Source organism: Saccostrea cucullata, unplaced genomic scaffold (assembly GCF_032062105.1).
Source record: "Saccostrea cucullata isolate Sc308-1 unplaced genomic scaffold, CSIRO_AGI_Scuc_v1 ctg75, whole genome shotgun sequence".
In the NCBI taxonomy this organism is placed as follows: Eukaryota; Metazoa; Mollusca; class Bivalvia; order Ostreida; family Ostreidae; genus Saccostrea; species Saccostrea cuccullata.
The window spans coordinates 336,465-352,701 of NW_026940114.1; the positions used below are offsets into that span (position 1 = coordinate 336,465).

Consider the following 16,237-nt stretch of genomic DNA (forward strand, 5'->3'; position numbering starts at 1 on the left):
GAGTGTATGTAAATGAGTGTAATTTTGGGAAGGGCGGTACTCCATGTAATTTGGAGTTGGATGCTGTGTGTTATTATTATACTATGGGTTAATTAAAACAATTTTTACCAAAACAAGTGCCTATGGAACATACTTACCACTATATTATGTTTACAGTAACACATGTACAATTCTTTCAATATGGATTTTTATTTCTTTATTTCTTGTGTTTGTGTGTTTTTTTTAAATACCGATAGCTTGTTGAAAATTTCCTTTACTCGCAAAGCCAATAATTTACTATACTTGGTCTTCTATGACACGTACAGATGTATCAATCCTTTTTCCCTGATCAGAATATCCTAGTTATATAAATATAATCACACTAAGGACTCAGAAACATGCACCTCTCTATAGGAATTGTTTTACATTTTAACAGCTGCCTACGTGATTCCTGTCAGGGTGAATTCTGAGACACAGGAAACCTGCCAGGAGACAATACCAGCAGCTTTACCGTCTCCAGGTGGGCGTGTACCGACACTAATCGCTGTCTGGGGGTGACAGAGTGATGTACAGCATGATACAGATGACATACAAATCAGCTGTTAATTGTAGGATTCTACCAAATAAGCCCATGGTGATCTATATGATTATACTAATATTCTTATCTTAGATTAAATGTCAGTTTAAGGTGATGTTGAGTTATGCCTATTAATCAGATTTTATCTCCTTAAAAAGAAGAGCTTGTTTACTGAGGAATGTTAATACTAAACTTCCTTTTCACTGCTATTTATCAGAAAAATAACCCGATATGTACGGAAGCCCATTAGTGCCAACCTCTATATATAAAGGAAATGCAATATATAAAAGCAAACCTCGATATATAAAGGAAATACAATATATATAAACAAAACCTGGATATATATAAAGGAAATGCGATATATATAAACGAAACCTGGATATCTATAAAGGAAATGTGATATATATAAACAAAACCTCGATATATAAAAAGAGAAAAGCGATATATATATTATAAACAAAACCTCGATATACATAAAGAGAAATGTGATATATATAAAGAGAAATTTTTCCACTGCGTGACCTGTAGCACTCAGCTGTCCATCAAGATTATATACAGATTAACTCCTGGCAGGGGGAAATCAGTTATACAGTACTCAGAACTTTCCCAGAATCGGAAAAATGTTGCTATTTAATAGTGTTTATTTGTTTGTACATGCATATATCAACATTACTTAAAATAATGCACTTAATTGAGAAGAAGAACATTTATTTAAATGCATTCATAATTAAGTATATGCGTTACATTAAAAGTTTAAATCTAAAGTTTAAACTTATCTAGATAGTTACAGATAAGTTTAAACTTTAGATTTAAACTTTTACATGTTTTAATGTAACATATGTATTGTATTTTCTGTGTTTTATTGGCTTTACATGTATTTTGATTAACTTCGTTTTTTTACAACCTACCTTGTTTTTTTTTTCACCAAACTTACTAACTTTGGTTTCACAATCGAGAATTTATGAAAATATAATGTTAAAGGTGGGGTCTTAACAAGAACTTTTTTAATGCCCTAATTCAAATTTATTTAAATTCATTATAAAAATAATTTACGAGTACGCCCATTGATTGAAAAAAAAAGAAAAAAAAGAATCGGGAGGGGAGAGATGAAGGTACCCAGTGCATTTGAATATGAGGGAAGAAAGCGACATGTACTTTTACCGTATACTAGTATGTAATAATTTAAGGGTCTTTTGGTGTGAAAAAAATAAAGTATTTGTTAAAAGATAAAAAGAAACGAGTCAGTGCATGCACATTTACATAATTAAACTGCGGATTTTTGTCCCACATTGTAAATTAAATCGATTTGAAAATCTACATCATGTAAAAACATAGTAAAACGTTAAAGAACTTATAAAAAATGATAAAACACATCTGTATTTTTGCACCGAAAATTATATTTCGATTGAAAAAGACTCCCAACATTTAGTGCTATGTAATATACATTTTAAGCCGAAAAATCACTCATTGGTGTAATTCTGCCCAACACGTCTGAAATGTAAGGAGAACAGAGTGTTTAAGCTTTAGATTTAATTGTCATAATTATCAAGATACACAAAGGAAGAAAACACAACACGCTGAATACCATCCTGAAACGGCAAAACCAACTGATTGAAATCAAAACATTGGACCGGGAGTTGCTTATCATATGTTGGCGATGTAATGTAGCTCATTAAACATGTTAAAGGTCAGGCAGTGGAAAATTTTCTCTTTATATATATCGAAGTTTTGTTTATATATATCGCATTTCCTTTATATATATCGAGGTTTTCTTTATATATATCGCATTTCCTTTATATATATCGAGGTTTTCTTTATATATATCGAGGTTTTCTTTATATATATCGCATTTTCTTTATATATAGAGGTTTGCTTTTATATATCGCTTTTCCTTTATATATACAGGTTGGCACTAATGGGCTTCCGTAGATATGTCTACTAATCAATAATTTTAGTGTTAATGCAAATACTCAAATTCCCACTTTTTGTTAAGTGTATCAACACTCTCTCAATCCACATTCTCGTGATTCTTTGTTTTTTTTTTTTAAATAACGATTTAATTCCATTGTATAGTATAATTATACACCTATAAATCATGAACATACCCTTATTCATGAAAAATTGCAGCTTTTATTTTTTTTTTTTTTTGTAAATTAATTCTCAAAGAAAATTAATATACTCATGTATTCTGTGTAACAGAGCTTAGTACTTTTCTGTCCTTTCAGTCATTTAGATTTTTCTCCTAACTTATCTTTTTAATATTTATACAAAATTCTGTTCAAAGGACAATGTTTTGAAAAGTTTTGGGTTTGTGTTATCTCCCATGTTTTCTTGAACCAGGAAGTAAACAGGCTTCGTTTTTTACATCTCACTTAAACTCTTTTAATATACCATTTCCATAAGAACAGAATCAATTAATTTGTATATATTTCAATGTTATTGTCCCATTCAATGAGGAGATAATTTAGTGGGTTACTAGGAGATAAACAAGCTTATCTCATACTTGTGTTCCTTACATCTCAAGTAATGAAATGGATGCTTTCTAACAATCTATCTGAGGTTGTAAAATATACTAGTAAAATTGAGTATAATCCATTGATTGGAATCATTCATTCATATGAAGATACATAACACCATTTACTGTTGCCAATATCTTATGGTCCATTCAATTACCTGTATTCAGATTTATAAAATAATAATGAGCTCTAGAGAAATCTAATTTGACTGATTCTTCATTTCATTTTTTTCAAATGTATCCTCAAAGTATACATTAAAAAATGTTCATTTTTCTGTATAACAAATCATGGATAAAAGACCTTATACCATAAAAATTTAATACACTTTAATGACAATGAACATTCACATTTTTCTGAGAAATATTTGAAATCAGCTTTATAAAGAGCCATATTTAACATGACTGAAGCGAGTATGTTTCTGTCATATTTCTGTGGTGTAGTGGTTTAATATGTGAGTTTCTAAGAAAAAAAAAATTTTATTGCTTGGGTTTGAACAACCCTAAGAATACACACATTTTTATAAAAGTACAGTGTATGATAAAAATTTTGCAAAAAGAATATTTTGCAGAAAAGTTTTGTTTTTCACAATTTAAAACCAGAAGTCTCTGTAGAGACTGTAGCTCTACTGGTTTTTACAGCAATAAATAGAGAAATTATCCTTGCCGCTCATCAAAATAAAAACCAATGCACAGAATTATGTATCTTAGTATAGTCTATTTGTGTGCCAAGTCATACTGAAATCGGACCAAACTGTAGGAGGAGTAGCATTTTGAAAGCATTTCACAGAAATTTCTATTTTAGTAACAAGGGCAACACCGTTCATCAAAATCAAAAACCTATGCACAGAATTATGTATCTTAGTGTAGTCTAGTTATGTGCCAAGTTATATTGAAATCGGACTAAAACTGTAGGAGAAGTAGCATTTTGAAAGCATTTCACAGAAATTTCTATTTTTAGTAACCATGGCAACACCGTTCATCGAAATCAAAAACCGATCTAGAGAATTATGTATCTTAGTGTAGTCTACTTGTGTGCCAAGTTATATTGAAATCGGACCAAAACTGTAGGAGAAGTAGCATTTTGAAAGCATTTCACAGAAATTTCTATTTTTAGTAACAAGGGCAACACCGTTCATTGAAATCAAAAACCGATGCACAGAATTATGTATCTTAGTGTAGTCTACTTGTGTGCCAAGTTATATTGAAATCGGACCAAAACTGTAGGAGGAGTAGCATTTTGAAGAAAATTCACAGAAATTTCTATTTTTAGTAACCATGGCAACACCGTTAATCAAAATCAAAAACCGATGCACAGAATTATGTATCTTAGTGTAGTCTACTTGTGTGCCAAGTTATATTGAAATCAAACCAAAACTGTAGGAGGAGTAGCATTTTGAAAAATTGTTTAGACAGACAGACAGACAGACAGACGGACGGACGACGGACGCATTACTATCACATAAGCTCTTCTGGTCTCTGACCAGTAGAGCTAAAAATTCACTCATAGGTATATATCTCTTCATTTTGATCATAAGAACATAAACTCTAAGTTCTAAATTAACATATCCAGTATGAAATTTATATATTTAAAGCTATAGGTACTTTGTACGTCTTGTTGCAAATCTCCTTAAAGGCAGTAATTTAATTAAAAGTGCACTCATCGAAGAAAAAATCAGTCTGTAATACATTATCTTAAACCCACACTCTAAAACTCAGTTCATCTGCATATATATAGAGAAGAAAAGTCACCTATATGTACTTCCAAACAGATAAAATGAGGATGTTTTATACACATCCTACCCATGTTATAACTGAAACATGCTTATAGTGATGTTACAAACACTATTTTTCATATCATCATAAATTCAAAGATAAAAAAAAATATCAGATCAGAAACAGGATTTTAATGTGTATAAATCACTTGAAATATTTACTCCTCTATTTAATTCTTGCAAGCCAGAAATTGTGATTGGCTGTGTTGGAAATTGACATCAAACTTTATATTTTATTTGAGTTGTGCTTCCTTCACATTTTCTGCTTGTCTGAATTCCCAACTCTCCGTAAGTTGGGCTTTATGTCTTTTTTAATTTTTTTTTTATACTCTTTATACTCGTGAGGAAGTCTGACTTTCTCCCTATTTACATGATTTATTTTGACATTTGTCATTTTTCCCTTCACTACTTACTTGTCTTTGTCTTCGTATTTGGTGGGCTCTGGGACGTCACGGCGAGGGGATGCATCAGATGCCAAGATTTCCTCCAGTATCCCTCGAGCTGCAAAAAAAGGATACCAAAGTTAAACTTTCAACTTTCTCATTTCAAGTAATACTGTAAACAAGTATGTCTGGCAGAATAACAAACAAAATATTTCTAGATGTACTAGGGTTAAATAATGGTACAATTAATTATCAAGTCTAAATTGATCTGCTAAAACTTAGCATGCAAATCATTAAAAAAATAATTGAAGTAAAAACTATTCCTGCATATCCATACATGGTAAGAGAACAACAACCACAATTCCAGCAAACAGAGATTCAGTTCTAAGTATGGGCAATAAGTGACACCAATCATCATTGAATAAATAGAAAAAGTCATCAATTTTATCAGTAAACATGTGAACAACTTTAAAGTATCATCTTATTTCAAATATCAAAATTCTGTATTTAACTGAATAAACATATGCTCCATTTGAAAAATTCATATGTAATTCCATAAGTAAATTGTCAATAATTTTGTCTGTAAAATCAGACAAATATTTGTTTGTATGACCTTCTTATATTTCATATCAACAAAAAAATATAAATATTTCATACAATTAACAATGATTATAAAATTGTCAATCTGTTTTGAAAAAAATGTCTTATGATTTGACATTAAAGTGCTAATAATACATTTAATTTGATTAGCTTATACATGTAGAACAAGAATATTTAAACTACATATTTGTTGACTAATAAACAAAATCAAGGCTATGAAAAACAGAAAAACACTGGTAAATAGTATGTTATTGTTTTATGGAATCCCCTGCAAACACGTAGAATAACCCAGTGTTTATCAACAATTTATAATTTTTAAAGCTTTTATCCAAAATTGAGGTTCTTTTAAAAATGAACATCCAGATTTTTGCAATACCGTGGAGTGAAATGCTAGCATAGAGCCAAATTCTGGTATACTTTAATTCAGAAGTTGACTCCCTCTTTAATTGTTGATAAAGATTACAATCACGTAAGAAGAGATGTCATTGCACATTGAATATTTTTCATGGCCACTTCAAACAATTTCTCTAAGAACTCTTAAGTTTTTGAGCTGAGAGTTGTCAGGTTAACGAAGGCTTCCCCGATGCTGGAGGATTTCTGTTTCAAGGTGAAAATTTTGTGATTTCTAAAGTTTTGCAATTATCATCAAGCAAACATTTTTGAAAAGATATGCCATTCTTCTGGCAATGCATGTGTCTTTGAATTTTTGAACTACCACAAAATAAATCCTCATGAATGATTTCTTTCAAGGAAATATCAAGATTTGTCCTAAAAAAATCCACAATGCTGTCTCGCCTATAAGTTGATCTATTTATACATCAGTTGAATTTTTCAGGCCCATTTTTGGACAGACTTGCTATTGGCCATTTTTACTAGTCAATGGTGACTAAAAAATATTTTGAAAATGACACCAATATCCAATTAATTTAGAAACTATCAATTCTTGAAATATAGTAAGGGTTAAATTCACCTTGACTAATTTAATATAAAGTTTTGATGAATCATAATTCTAAAATGTTAAACACCTGAAGCATAAATTTAAGTACACATAAATAGAGAAGTACAAGAAAATATACACATATTACAGACAAAGTCAGAAATACTTTACTTGATGGTTGTTTCTTGTTTCGGAATTCAAAAGACAGAGGTTTGGGAGGGTTGGTCCTGGGTTTGGGGGTCTCGGGGGATCTGTGATCCCGGAACTGCTCCTGGTTGTAATCCCCGTGACCAGGTTTTGGGACCGTCGTCTTTATGATTGGTTTTGGTGGAAATTCTTTCTTCCTCTGGACAGGTGGACTCCATGAAGGAGACCTTATTGTTGGTGATTTAGATCTGGGAACTTCAGTTCGATTTTGTGGTGTTCTTGATAACGATAACAATTTTGCCTGTAACAGTAAAAGTTAATGAATAATTTTAAAAGAATAAAAGGTGTATTAAAAGGTTTATTATGAATCTAAACCTTTTATACACATTTACATTACAGCTCTGATGAATACTGATAACAGAAAATTAACTTGTTGAGGATCTTGTTATATTATCTGTTTTCAATTAATAATGAGGTGAATCTGAAATGCTAATTGCTATTTTAAAAAAAAACATACACATTTACCCAAGAGTTCAAATAACTATAATTGTATACCTTAGCAGTTAGATGTAAAAGTTAGTTCTGTCCACATGGACATCAATATATGACTAAGGCCATCTTTAACAAATTGTTTGGTTGCTCTGTTCTGACTAAAAATGGCCAAACTACTGAAAATTCTCCAAAAGGTAGGAGTCATGTAACCCTGCAAGGTTGAACATAAAATACCTGCATGGCCACCTGTTGTTCTTGTAACTTCTCTAGATGTTGTATTCTCTGCTCTGTGACCTTGGCCAGCTGTTTCTCCAGCTGGGCTACCCTCTCAGATTCTGTATCCCCCTTCAGTGGAGGGGCCACGTCAGACTGGAGACTGCCTATCTGATTCAGAATGCTGGTCATTTTGTTCTCTAGTTCTTGTTGTGCCTAACATTAAACACGTTTTTTTTTAAAAACAGCAAATATGTATATTTATCTTCATCATTGATCATAAAAGTGTATATCAAAAGCAAGCTTTTTCCAGTCGTAGAGGTGCTTGCTGATAATCAAAATACCTATGTATACAGACTAACACATTGTCACAGTAGAATGAAAGGAAATTCCAAAATATATGATATATTATGAATTCAATACTAAGTAAAAAATTTCAAGTAAGATCTTTTTTTATCATTTAAAATCATTCAGTGCTATTTTCCACTAGGTCCTACAGCTATACCTTAAGAAATGGTTGTGTGGCAGCTATTGCGGCACTAGCAGCCACTGCAGCAGTAATGGCCTCTGTGTTCTGGATAGTTGGCTCCTTAGTTTCCTTCTTTGTTGACTTGGCAGCTGGACCAATAAGTCTAGGCTGAACAACCCTCTTTTTAGGACCCCCTTGCAACCTTAATATCAAAAAATTGATGAACATATAAAATTCACATGAACAGGAATTTTTTTAAGATTTCATTTTTCTCCATGCTCTTTCAAATTTTTAATATTTTGAATTTTTATAGTAATACACAAAGTAAATGGTTTATTCTAAGTTCTTCTTGTATTATTTCTTGAAGATGTTACCTCTTCGTAAAATTTTCTTTCATCAATTGTTGCTTAATGTTACCTCTTGGTAAAATTTTCTTTCATCAACTGTTGCTTTTCTGACAAGCGGAACTTTTCAACATGGATGTCATCTGAATCAGATGGATGCTCCATAACAGAAACTCCACTGCTTTCTGATCCCTGCCTCAACCCACCACTCTGGTGCTTCATGGAAGGAAAGAATATTTGGTACACATACATAAACTACAAATCTATTGTTAAACTTTATGATTTTTGATAATGGAGAATTTTACAAAATTAATATGCAATTTAAATATGATTTATTGAGGAATTTCCAGACTCTGAATAATCTTTTATTACTAAATCCTTTAGGGATGATAGATTGGTTTAAGATAGTAATTAATAGTAAATGATAAAAAAACTTATAAACTGGTTTAAAAAAAACAACACAGAATAAAAATAAACCAGTTTCCTGAGCAGATGTATTTGTTAGATGAGGCTCCCTGAGGACTTACCTTGGTATATTGATGGAATTTATCAGGCAGTCTTGGTGGGATTTTTTCTTCCTCCTCCTCCACTTTAGTGTGACTGACAGTAAAATCCTCGTCCTCCATTGGCTGACCTGCTGAGATCGTGACCAGTCTCTCCTGGACGGTGAGGATCTGACCCGAGTCACTGAGTGAGTGGTCAGAGGAGACTGAGCTCCTGGTTGATATGGTAACAATCCTCTCGGGTATGGTGACAATCTCTGGTTGACTACTAGTGGCACTGTTAATGCTGGTCTCTACTGATTCTGTTACTATTTGGAAACAAACAAACAAAATGAATAATTCAACATTTTTTTTTCCTCAGAAAAAAAATAGGTCAGATAAAAGAGACATTGAAACACAGGCAAGTAACTTTAGGAATGATGTTTTACATTTCTGAAATATGAACAAAAGAATTTGTTTTTTTTGAATGTTTTTCATAAACTGATAGACATGTTTAATTTTGTACAATTCACTCATAATAATACCTAATTTTTCTGGCACCACATCCTGTCTTTCTGTTGGTTTTTTACAGAACTCTTCAATATAGCTGCCTGTATCATCATCCTCGTTACGAAGAATTTTCTTGTCTCTGTACAATTTTTCAGGTGTATGCCGGTCTACAAAACCAGGTTGAGAGAATCCTTCAGTCTTCCTTCGTTTTTCTGGTGTATTTGGTTTCTGAGGTTGAGCAGGCTGTTTTCTCTGTGGGGTGCTTTGTAGAGTTATGATATCCTTGGGGTTGTTACTTACAGGTTTTGATACAGAAGTCTCGCTAACTGTCTTTGAATCTTTTAGTGACTTTGAAGAAGGTCCTTTAGCTATAGATCCAGGCTGGCTAACAGTGGAGGACTTTGAAGTTGCTGAGTTTGGTCGACTAGATGGTTTATGAACATCTGAAGCTCCACTGTGTGATCTAGAAGTATCTCCTCCTCTAGAACTTGCCTTAGATTCTGTTGAGATTTTGCGTATCCCTATACTGCTACTCTGTACCTTTGATTTACTTGGATTGAACTCTGGTTGTACATTCTGAACTTTGGGGGATTCCTCTCCAGTATTTGTTTCCTCCCTTGGGCTTTCATAAGGAGACTTAATTTCTCTCAGCAATTTAGAAGACACTTTCACTTTAACAGGTCCAGAACTGTTGAAGTTTTCTTTTCCATAGGAATATTTTGAACACTTTGAAATGTTGCTTGTATTATCAACACTCTGAAAAGTTACATCATCTAAGATACTTTTCTCTCCCGGTGCTGCTGTAGTGGACCTGATCAATACATCGCTGGCTGTTGTACTGACATCAGAGCTGTGCTGAGATATATCTAGCTCATCAGTATCTCTACTGTGAGATGCCTTAGATTTCTGAGATCTGTCCTCAGTTTGACCAATTCCACTGTCTGGTACTTCTGATGCACTCTTCTTCTTTGATCCTGATGATGACCTGCTGCTTATTGATGATTGGGATCTGGAATATAACCAACAAACTAACATAAGAGTTTTTAAAATAATCTCTTTTTATATGAGAAGAAGTGTTTTATATATAGTTCTAACTGATGTTCCCTGGTTACAATGATCCCTCTCAATTTTTTTCCCACCAGGGAGCTACTGATCTCCTGGAAACTATATGATATTCAAAAAACACGAGCCATAGAAGGTTACTAAAAATGTGACGTCAATGTTTTAGCTGAATGTAATAGGAAATAGCATAGGCAAAATAACTGAAAGAGAGGGTGCTAAGCCCACCCCCAACCCCCGTTTTTGTAAATAATTAAGATAGACATAACATAGGCATTGAAAATGTGGGCCTACATTTTTTGTTAAATAAGCTACACTCCTTAAATATAGTGAATTACCTCATATCATGTCAACTTTAAGCTTATACAAACCACTAAGCATATTTAGCTTGAAGCACTTACCTGCTTGTTCTATCTAAGGCCTTAACTGCTGCGTCTGTCGTTGACAGCAACTCAAGCATACCCTCCATTTCTTCTATTCACAGTGCATTTCACAAGTGAGGAAATTCGAATGCATATTGCTACACTGCGAAATGCACTTACTTGCGTGATTTTCTTGTAACACTTTACATTTTCATTAATACTTATCCATCACATCTTCATAATTATTATACGCGATACGCTACGTTTTCTTGGTATTTTTCTATCAAAACTATTTTGTTACACCCGCTGCATTCATATCGTCAACAAAAATATTTCTTGAGTTTCGAATAGAACGAGAATTTTCATTGGTGCATTTTCTAGTTCATGCTTGTCGTAAAATGTTGATAAATAATGTTTTAGTAAAATTATTTACATTTTTATAATTAATTTCATATATTTATTTAAAAGATATATAATTCATCAATTTTACATGTATAGATTTTGTAATTCTTAATATATTTCTACTTTTATGAAATGTAAATATAGATTATCCAATCAAAATTTATTTTATTGGATTTAGGTTTTCTTTGAATCATTTACGATAGAAGAAGTATATGTTGAAACTTGTCAAAAGCACCCACGTGGGAAGGTAAACAAACACATGCCGTTGCATTTTGGATGTTCTTACAGTGATTTGACTTATTGTGATCACAATTTTATGACAATAGTTAAAACAATCTGGTTTGAACCGAAATATTTTGTAACTCACGGAAAATGTTTATAAATCATTCAATGTCATTTCGAATTTGTTCAATGAAGGTATCCAAGTTTTAAGCATGATGTGTTTATGAAACACTGGTATTCACATTTGGGAGGGGTTTTTTTGTGAATGTTAAAGTTTTTAAAGTAAAATGCAAATAAAACTCCAAGGTCAAGGAATGAGTTATCTGAATGAATATACCAGGGAACTGTTCATATTATGCAAAATTTTACTTAACTTTAACCTTGTCCTTATGGCACTTTTGAGTGGTTGGTGGTATAGCTTTCATACTTTGCATTTTTGTATTCTAAAAAATTGTAATAAGACCGTTCTTCCTCGTTGGATACCCACATGTGATCTTGTTGTTTACCTATCACCTGGTGATGATGGAGTCATGGGTAGCCAACGATCGATGACATAACTTTCCTAGGGTACAATTTTTTACTTTTTGGCCTTGACTTTAGAGACTCACTTGCTTTTAAAATAATATTTAACTTTGGCCATTAACCTTTAGAAAAGTTGTTGCTAGTGTTTTTTGTTTTTGTTTTTGTTTTTTTTTTATATAAACAATAAGAAAGACATTCCCTCAGGTATACCAACAATTTTGACCTTGGAGTTCAACATATTTTTAGAAATCTTTAAGCTTGGCTACGTCTTTTGAACAGATAGTGCTGGGGCTTTCAGATTTTACAAAATGTGTTTCTTGTAATAAGACATTTCTTTGGGCAATTAACATATGACCTGGTCATAATTTTTTTGAATGGTTGGTATTATGGCTTTCTTATATTTTATAAGTGTTGTCTTTGTGGCCACACCTGTGGGTATCTTTATTTTTGCTTGCATGACCTTAGAGTTTGACTTGCATTTAAGATACTGTAATCTTTGCCATGAACTGTCATATAGGCCGGGGGCATCAAGTGTTTTACAAAACATTTTTTTTTCAGATAAATATATAGAGCATGGCAACACAAGAAACACAAGAAATAGATCCTGAGGCTGCAGTTAAGCAGGTTAGCTACTTGTTAGAGTATCTATTATAAATATGCTTAAATACTATTCCATGGCAACAAAGTTGGAGGATATATAGTAATGCTCTTATGAGTATGTGTTAGTATTTTCACAACAGAAGTAATAACTTATAAAGAGATTGACGTTTACTTTTGCAGTGCCTTTGTGATATAATTAGTAAAATTTTGAATAGCAAGTTTGTATGTATGCAAAAAATAAGTATAACAATGATGTGTGAAATTTCTCTCATTTTTTTTACCCCCCCCCCCCCCCCCCAATTTGGAAGGAGGGAGGGCATATTGCTTTGCTACTGTCTGTCGGTCGCTCCACCAAGTTTCCATTCATTTTCTTCATAACCATTGCACATACTGAAATGTAATTTAGTATATAGATTTATCATAACAGTCTATCCCAAAAGCACCGGTCCGTCGGACAAAACAGGTGAAAATCTTATTGGTCCGATGTACTGACTAGTAAAATCGGTCCGTTTGTCCGAAGTTTGTTTTGGTCAGGTTTTTAATTATATATATTTCCTATTTCATCATATAGATGCTTTAATTAACTAATACCAAAACACATTATTAAAAATGTTTTGTTGATTGTGATTGTTTTAAAATCTACTTCCGCCACGATGTCTCTAAAATATTTCGATGGAACAGTACCAGGAAAGAAAAAGAAACATTTCAGTTAATCTTTTAATGTGGTATCTGTTGATTGATTCAAATGCTATGAAGTAACTTCGTTATGATCATTATATGATAAAAGTATTGGACTGGTAAAAATTTGTTTGGTCCTGTAAAATTGTGTTAACTGTCTGTCCGAATGTCCTGTGACAATTTTTCTTTTTCGTGAAGACTGTCATAAGAATATCTTGGTCAAGTTTTGTTTTGGGTACGATCAAGCCATTTTTGACAGAGTTATGCCCCTTGGACCAAGAAATTTTAAAGAACAGTTTCCGTTCATTTTCTTTTCAGAGGTTGCACATACTGAAATGAAATTTAGTATACAGATTTATCATAGGAATATCTAGCTCAAGTTCTGTTTTGGGTATGACCAAGCCATTTTTGACAGATGTATGTCCTAAAAAAATAAATCCAAGTTATATGGGAGAGGGGGGCATAAGTGTTTTACAAACAATTCTCTTGTTCATTTTTTGAGAAGTGATTTTGGGCAATATCTCTATCTAATTAAAGAATATATGTGGTATTTCTAGAAATAAGTAAGCCCCTTTTTGTGTTAGTAAAATACAGATATTTAATTTATTTGTTTCACTCCAAGCTGAACTAATATTGCGGTGTTTTTATTTTCAGTTTAAAGAGTTTATTGGAGCATATAATAAAATTACACAGATGTGTTTTAAAGACTGTATTCATGATTTTACTACAAGAAAAATTTCAAATGCTGAGGTATGTAATGTTTTGGTAACTTCTGTGACATTAAGATATACATGAGCCTTGCTATTTGCCTAAAACATGATTTAGTACATATTTTTCCCTTTTTAACAATCTCCAATGTTAGTAAACATTTCCTCTTCAACACATACAGTTAAGTCATATTTTCCCATATTGCTACATTTTTTTAATGAAATATTTGAAAGCTAAATTTTTGATCCACTCACCATTTATCATGGTTTATTTCTGATTTCAGAATAGCTGTTCCCTAAACTGCTTAGAGAAATATTTGAAGTCCACACAGAGGATATCTACCCGATTCCAGGAGCACCATTTACAGCATACAGATGACTCACCATATAAAACAATGGCTGGAAAGAGTTGATGATTGCCATTTTACTTAGGAGGACATTTAACTAGATTTGTTAAGATCCATTTTAAGGATCGTTGTGTCCATAATGACAATTGTAGAGAGAAATGGGATGTCATCACCAATTCTTTTTGGAAGCACAATTGTCATGATTATGAAAATTTATATATAAAAATGTATGAATTCTTTTAAAAATTGCAAAATCATGGAATCAAGTACACCAAAATATTGAGAAATGAAAATGTTAGGCATTTTTTTTATGGATGTGAAATGACTGAAATGTGACATAAATTGTCAAAAATATGTATTAAAGTATTACTTGTATGTTCAAGTAAATTTGTCTTTCTTAACCCTTCAGGTCTGGGACATTTTATTATCTGATCAAGGGGAGGAGATACATATTGTTTTTATCAGTTTTTATTCCCCATAAAAAAAGATTTGGGAAGATTTTTTGTAGGGCTTACATTCTTTTTACCTAATTTGTTCAATATCTCTTTAGCTTTATCAAGATTTTTAGGTCACCTGGCTATCTGTTTTTGTCCGTCGTCGTGCATCGTTCGTCGTGCGTCGTGTGTTAACATTTGAACATTTTCAGCTTCTTCTCTGCAACCACTCAACAATTTCCACCAAATTTTACATAAAGCATTTATGGGTGAAGGGGAACAAAAATTGTGAATTTCATGGTCCCTGCCCCCCTGGGGCCTGAGGGGTGGGGCCAAAACCACTAAAATTAGTGCAATCTTTAAAAATCTTCTACTTTACTCCTGGACATCAAGCAGGCAAACTGTTGGCATGAATGTAATGACCATTGAGTCCTCTACCAAAATTGTGAAATTCATGGCCCCAGGGTTGGGGTTCTAGTGCTAGGGTGGGGCTCTATTTATTATATAGTGAAAAGCATTGTTTCTTTAAAAATCTTCTTCTCTGCTCCTGGGTATTATATAAACTTACTAAGTACATAGTTATCATGAGGAAGAATGCCTTTTGCAAAATTGTGAATTTTATGGCTCCAGGGTCAGGGGTTCTAGTGCTAGGGCGGGGCTCTATTGATTATATAGTGAAAATGGACTATTTCTTTAAAAATCTTCTTCTCTGCTCCTGTATATTAAATAAACTAACCAAGTACATATTTATGATAAGGAAGAATGCCTTTTACAAAATTGTGAATTTTATGGCTCCAGGGTCAGGGGTTCTAGTGCTAGGGCGGGGCTCTATTGATTATATAGTGAAAATGGACTATTTCTTTAAAAATCTTCTTCTCTGCTCCTGTATATTAAATAAACTAACCAAGTACATATTTATGATGAGGAAGAATGCCTTTTACAAAATTGTGAATTTTATGGCCCCAGTGTCAGGGGTTCTAGTGCTAGGGCGGGGCTCTATTGATTATATAGTGAAAATTGACTATTTCTTTAAAAATCTTCTTCTCTGCTCCTGTATATTAAATAAACTATATTAAATAAACTAACCAAGTACATATTTATGATAAGGAAGAATGCCTTTTGCAAAATTGTGAATTTTATGGCCCCAGGGTCAGGGGTTCTAGTGCTAGGGTGGGGCTCTGTTGATTACATAGAGAAAATGCAGAAATTGTTTGAAAATCTTCTTCTCTGCTCCTAGGTATTCAACGAACTAACTAAGTATATAGTTATGATGAGCAAGAATGCCTCTTCCAAAATTGTGAATTTTATGGCCCCAGGGTCAGGGGTTCTTGTGTTAGGGCGGGGCTCTGTTGATTATATAGAGAAAATGCAGAAGTTGTTTGAAAATCTTCTCTGCTGCTGGGTATTCAATGAATTAACTAAGTATATAGTTATAATGAGCAAGAATGCCTCTTCCAAAATTGTGAATTTTATGGCCCCAGGGT

General features: G+C 32.7%; 2 protein-coding genes across 3 annotated transcripts in view; one reads left to right on the forward strand and one right to left on the reverse strand.

The window, feature by feature from the left end:
- LOC134254816 (TALPID3 protein-like) overlaps positions 1–11,097 on the reverse strand; it is a 62,025-nt gene extending 50,928 nt beyond the window's left edge. The window contains 8 exon segments of the mRNA XM_062737344.1: positions 5,257–5,344; positions 6,935–7,211; positions 7,637–7,831; positions 8,121–8,286; positions 8,502–8,644; positions 8,956–9,239; positions 9,456–10,429; positions 10,881–11,097. Coding sequence (XP_062593328.1) covers positions 5,257–5,344; positions 6,935–7,211; positions 7,637–7,831; positions 8,121–8,286; positions 8,502–8,644; positions 8,956–9,239; positions 9,456–10,429; positions 10,881–10,948 — 2,195 coding nt within the window. The 5' untranslated portion in view covers positions 10,949–11,097.
- On the forward strand, positions 420–14,706 carry LOC134254815 (mitochondrial import inner membrane translocase subunit Tim9-like). Of its 2 annotated transcripts, none has more exons than XM_062737343.1 (4): positions 420–613; positions 12,546–12,611; positions 13,920–14,015; positions 14,257–14,706. In XM_062737343.1, exons 2-4 carry the CDS (start codon positions 12,561–12,563, stop codon positions 14,383–14,385), a joined length of 276 nt encoding a protein of 91 aa, XP_062593327.1. In that variant the 5' UTR covers positions 420–613; positions 12,546–12,560; the 3' UTR covers positions 14,386–14,706. The 2 variants fall into 2 exon arrangements, with proteins under 2 accessions (XP_062593327.1, XP_062593326.1); XM_062737342.1 differs by lacking the exon at positions 420–613 and adding an exon at positions 11,431–11,490.
- The last annotated feature ends 1,531 nt before the right edge of the window (positions 14,707–16,237 follow it).

What these genes read in the sequence shown, in the direction of transcription:
- LOC134254815 (XM_062737343.1), top strand. Translation starts at nt 12,561, where the DNA reads ATGGCAACACAAGAAACACAAGAAATAGATCCTGAGGCTGCAGTTAAG. An exon ending in CTGAGGCTGCAGTTAAGCAG is followed by an intron (nt 12,612 to 13,919) that starts GTTAGCTACTTG and finishes TTTTATTTTCAG; the next exon opens with TTTAAAGAGTTTATTGGAGC. An exon ending in GAAAAATTTCAAATGCTGAG is followed by an intron (nt 14,016 to 14,256) that starts GTATGTAATGTT and finishes TTCTGATTTCAG; the next exon opens with AATAGCTGTTCCCTAAACTG.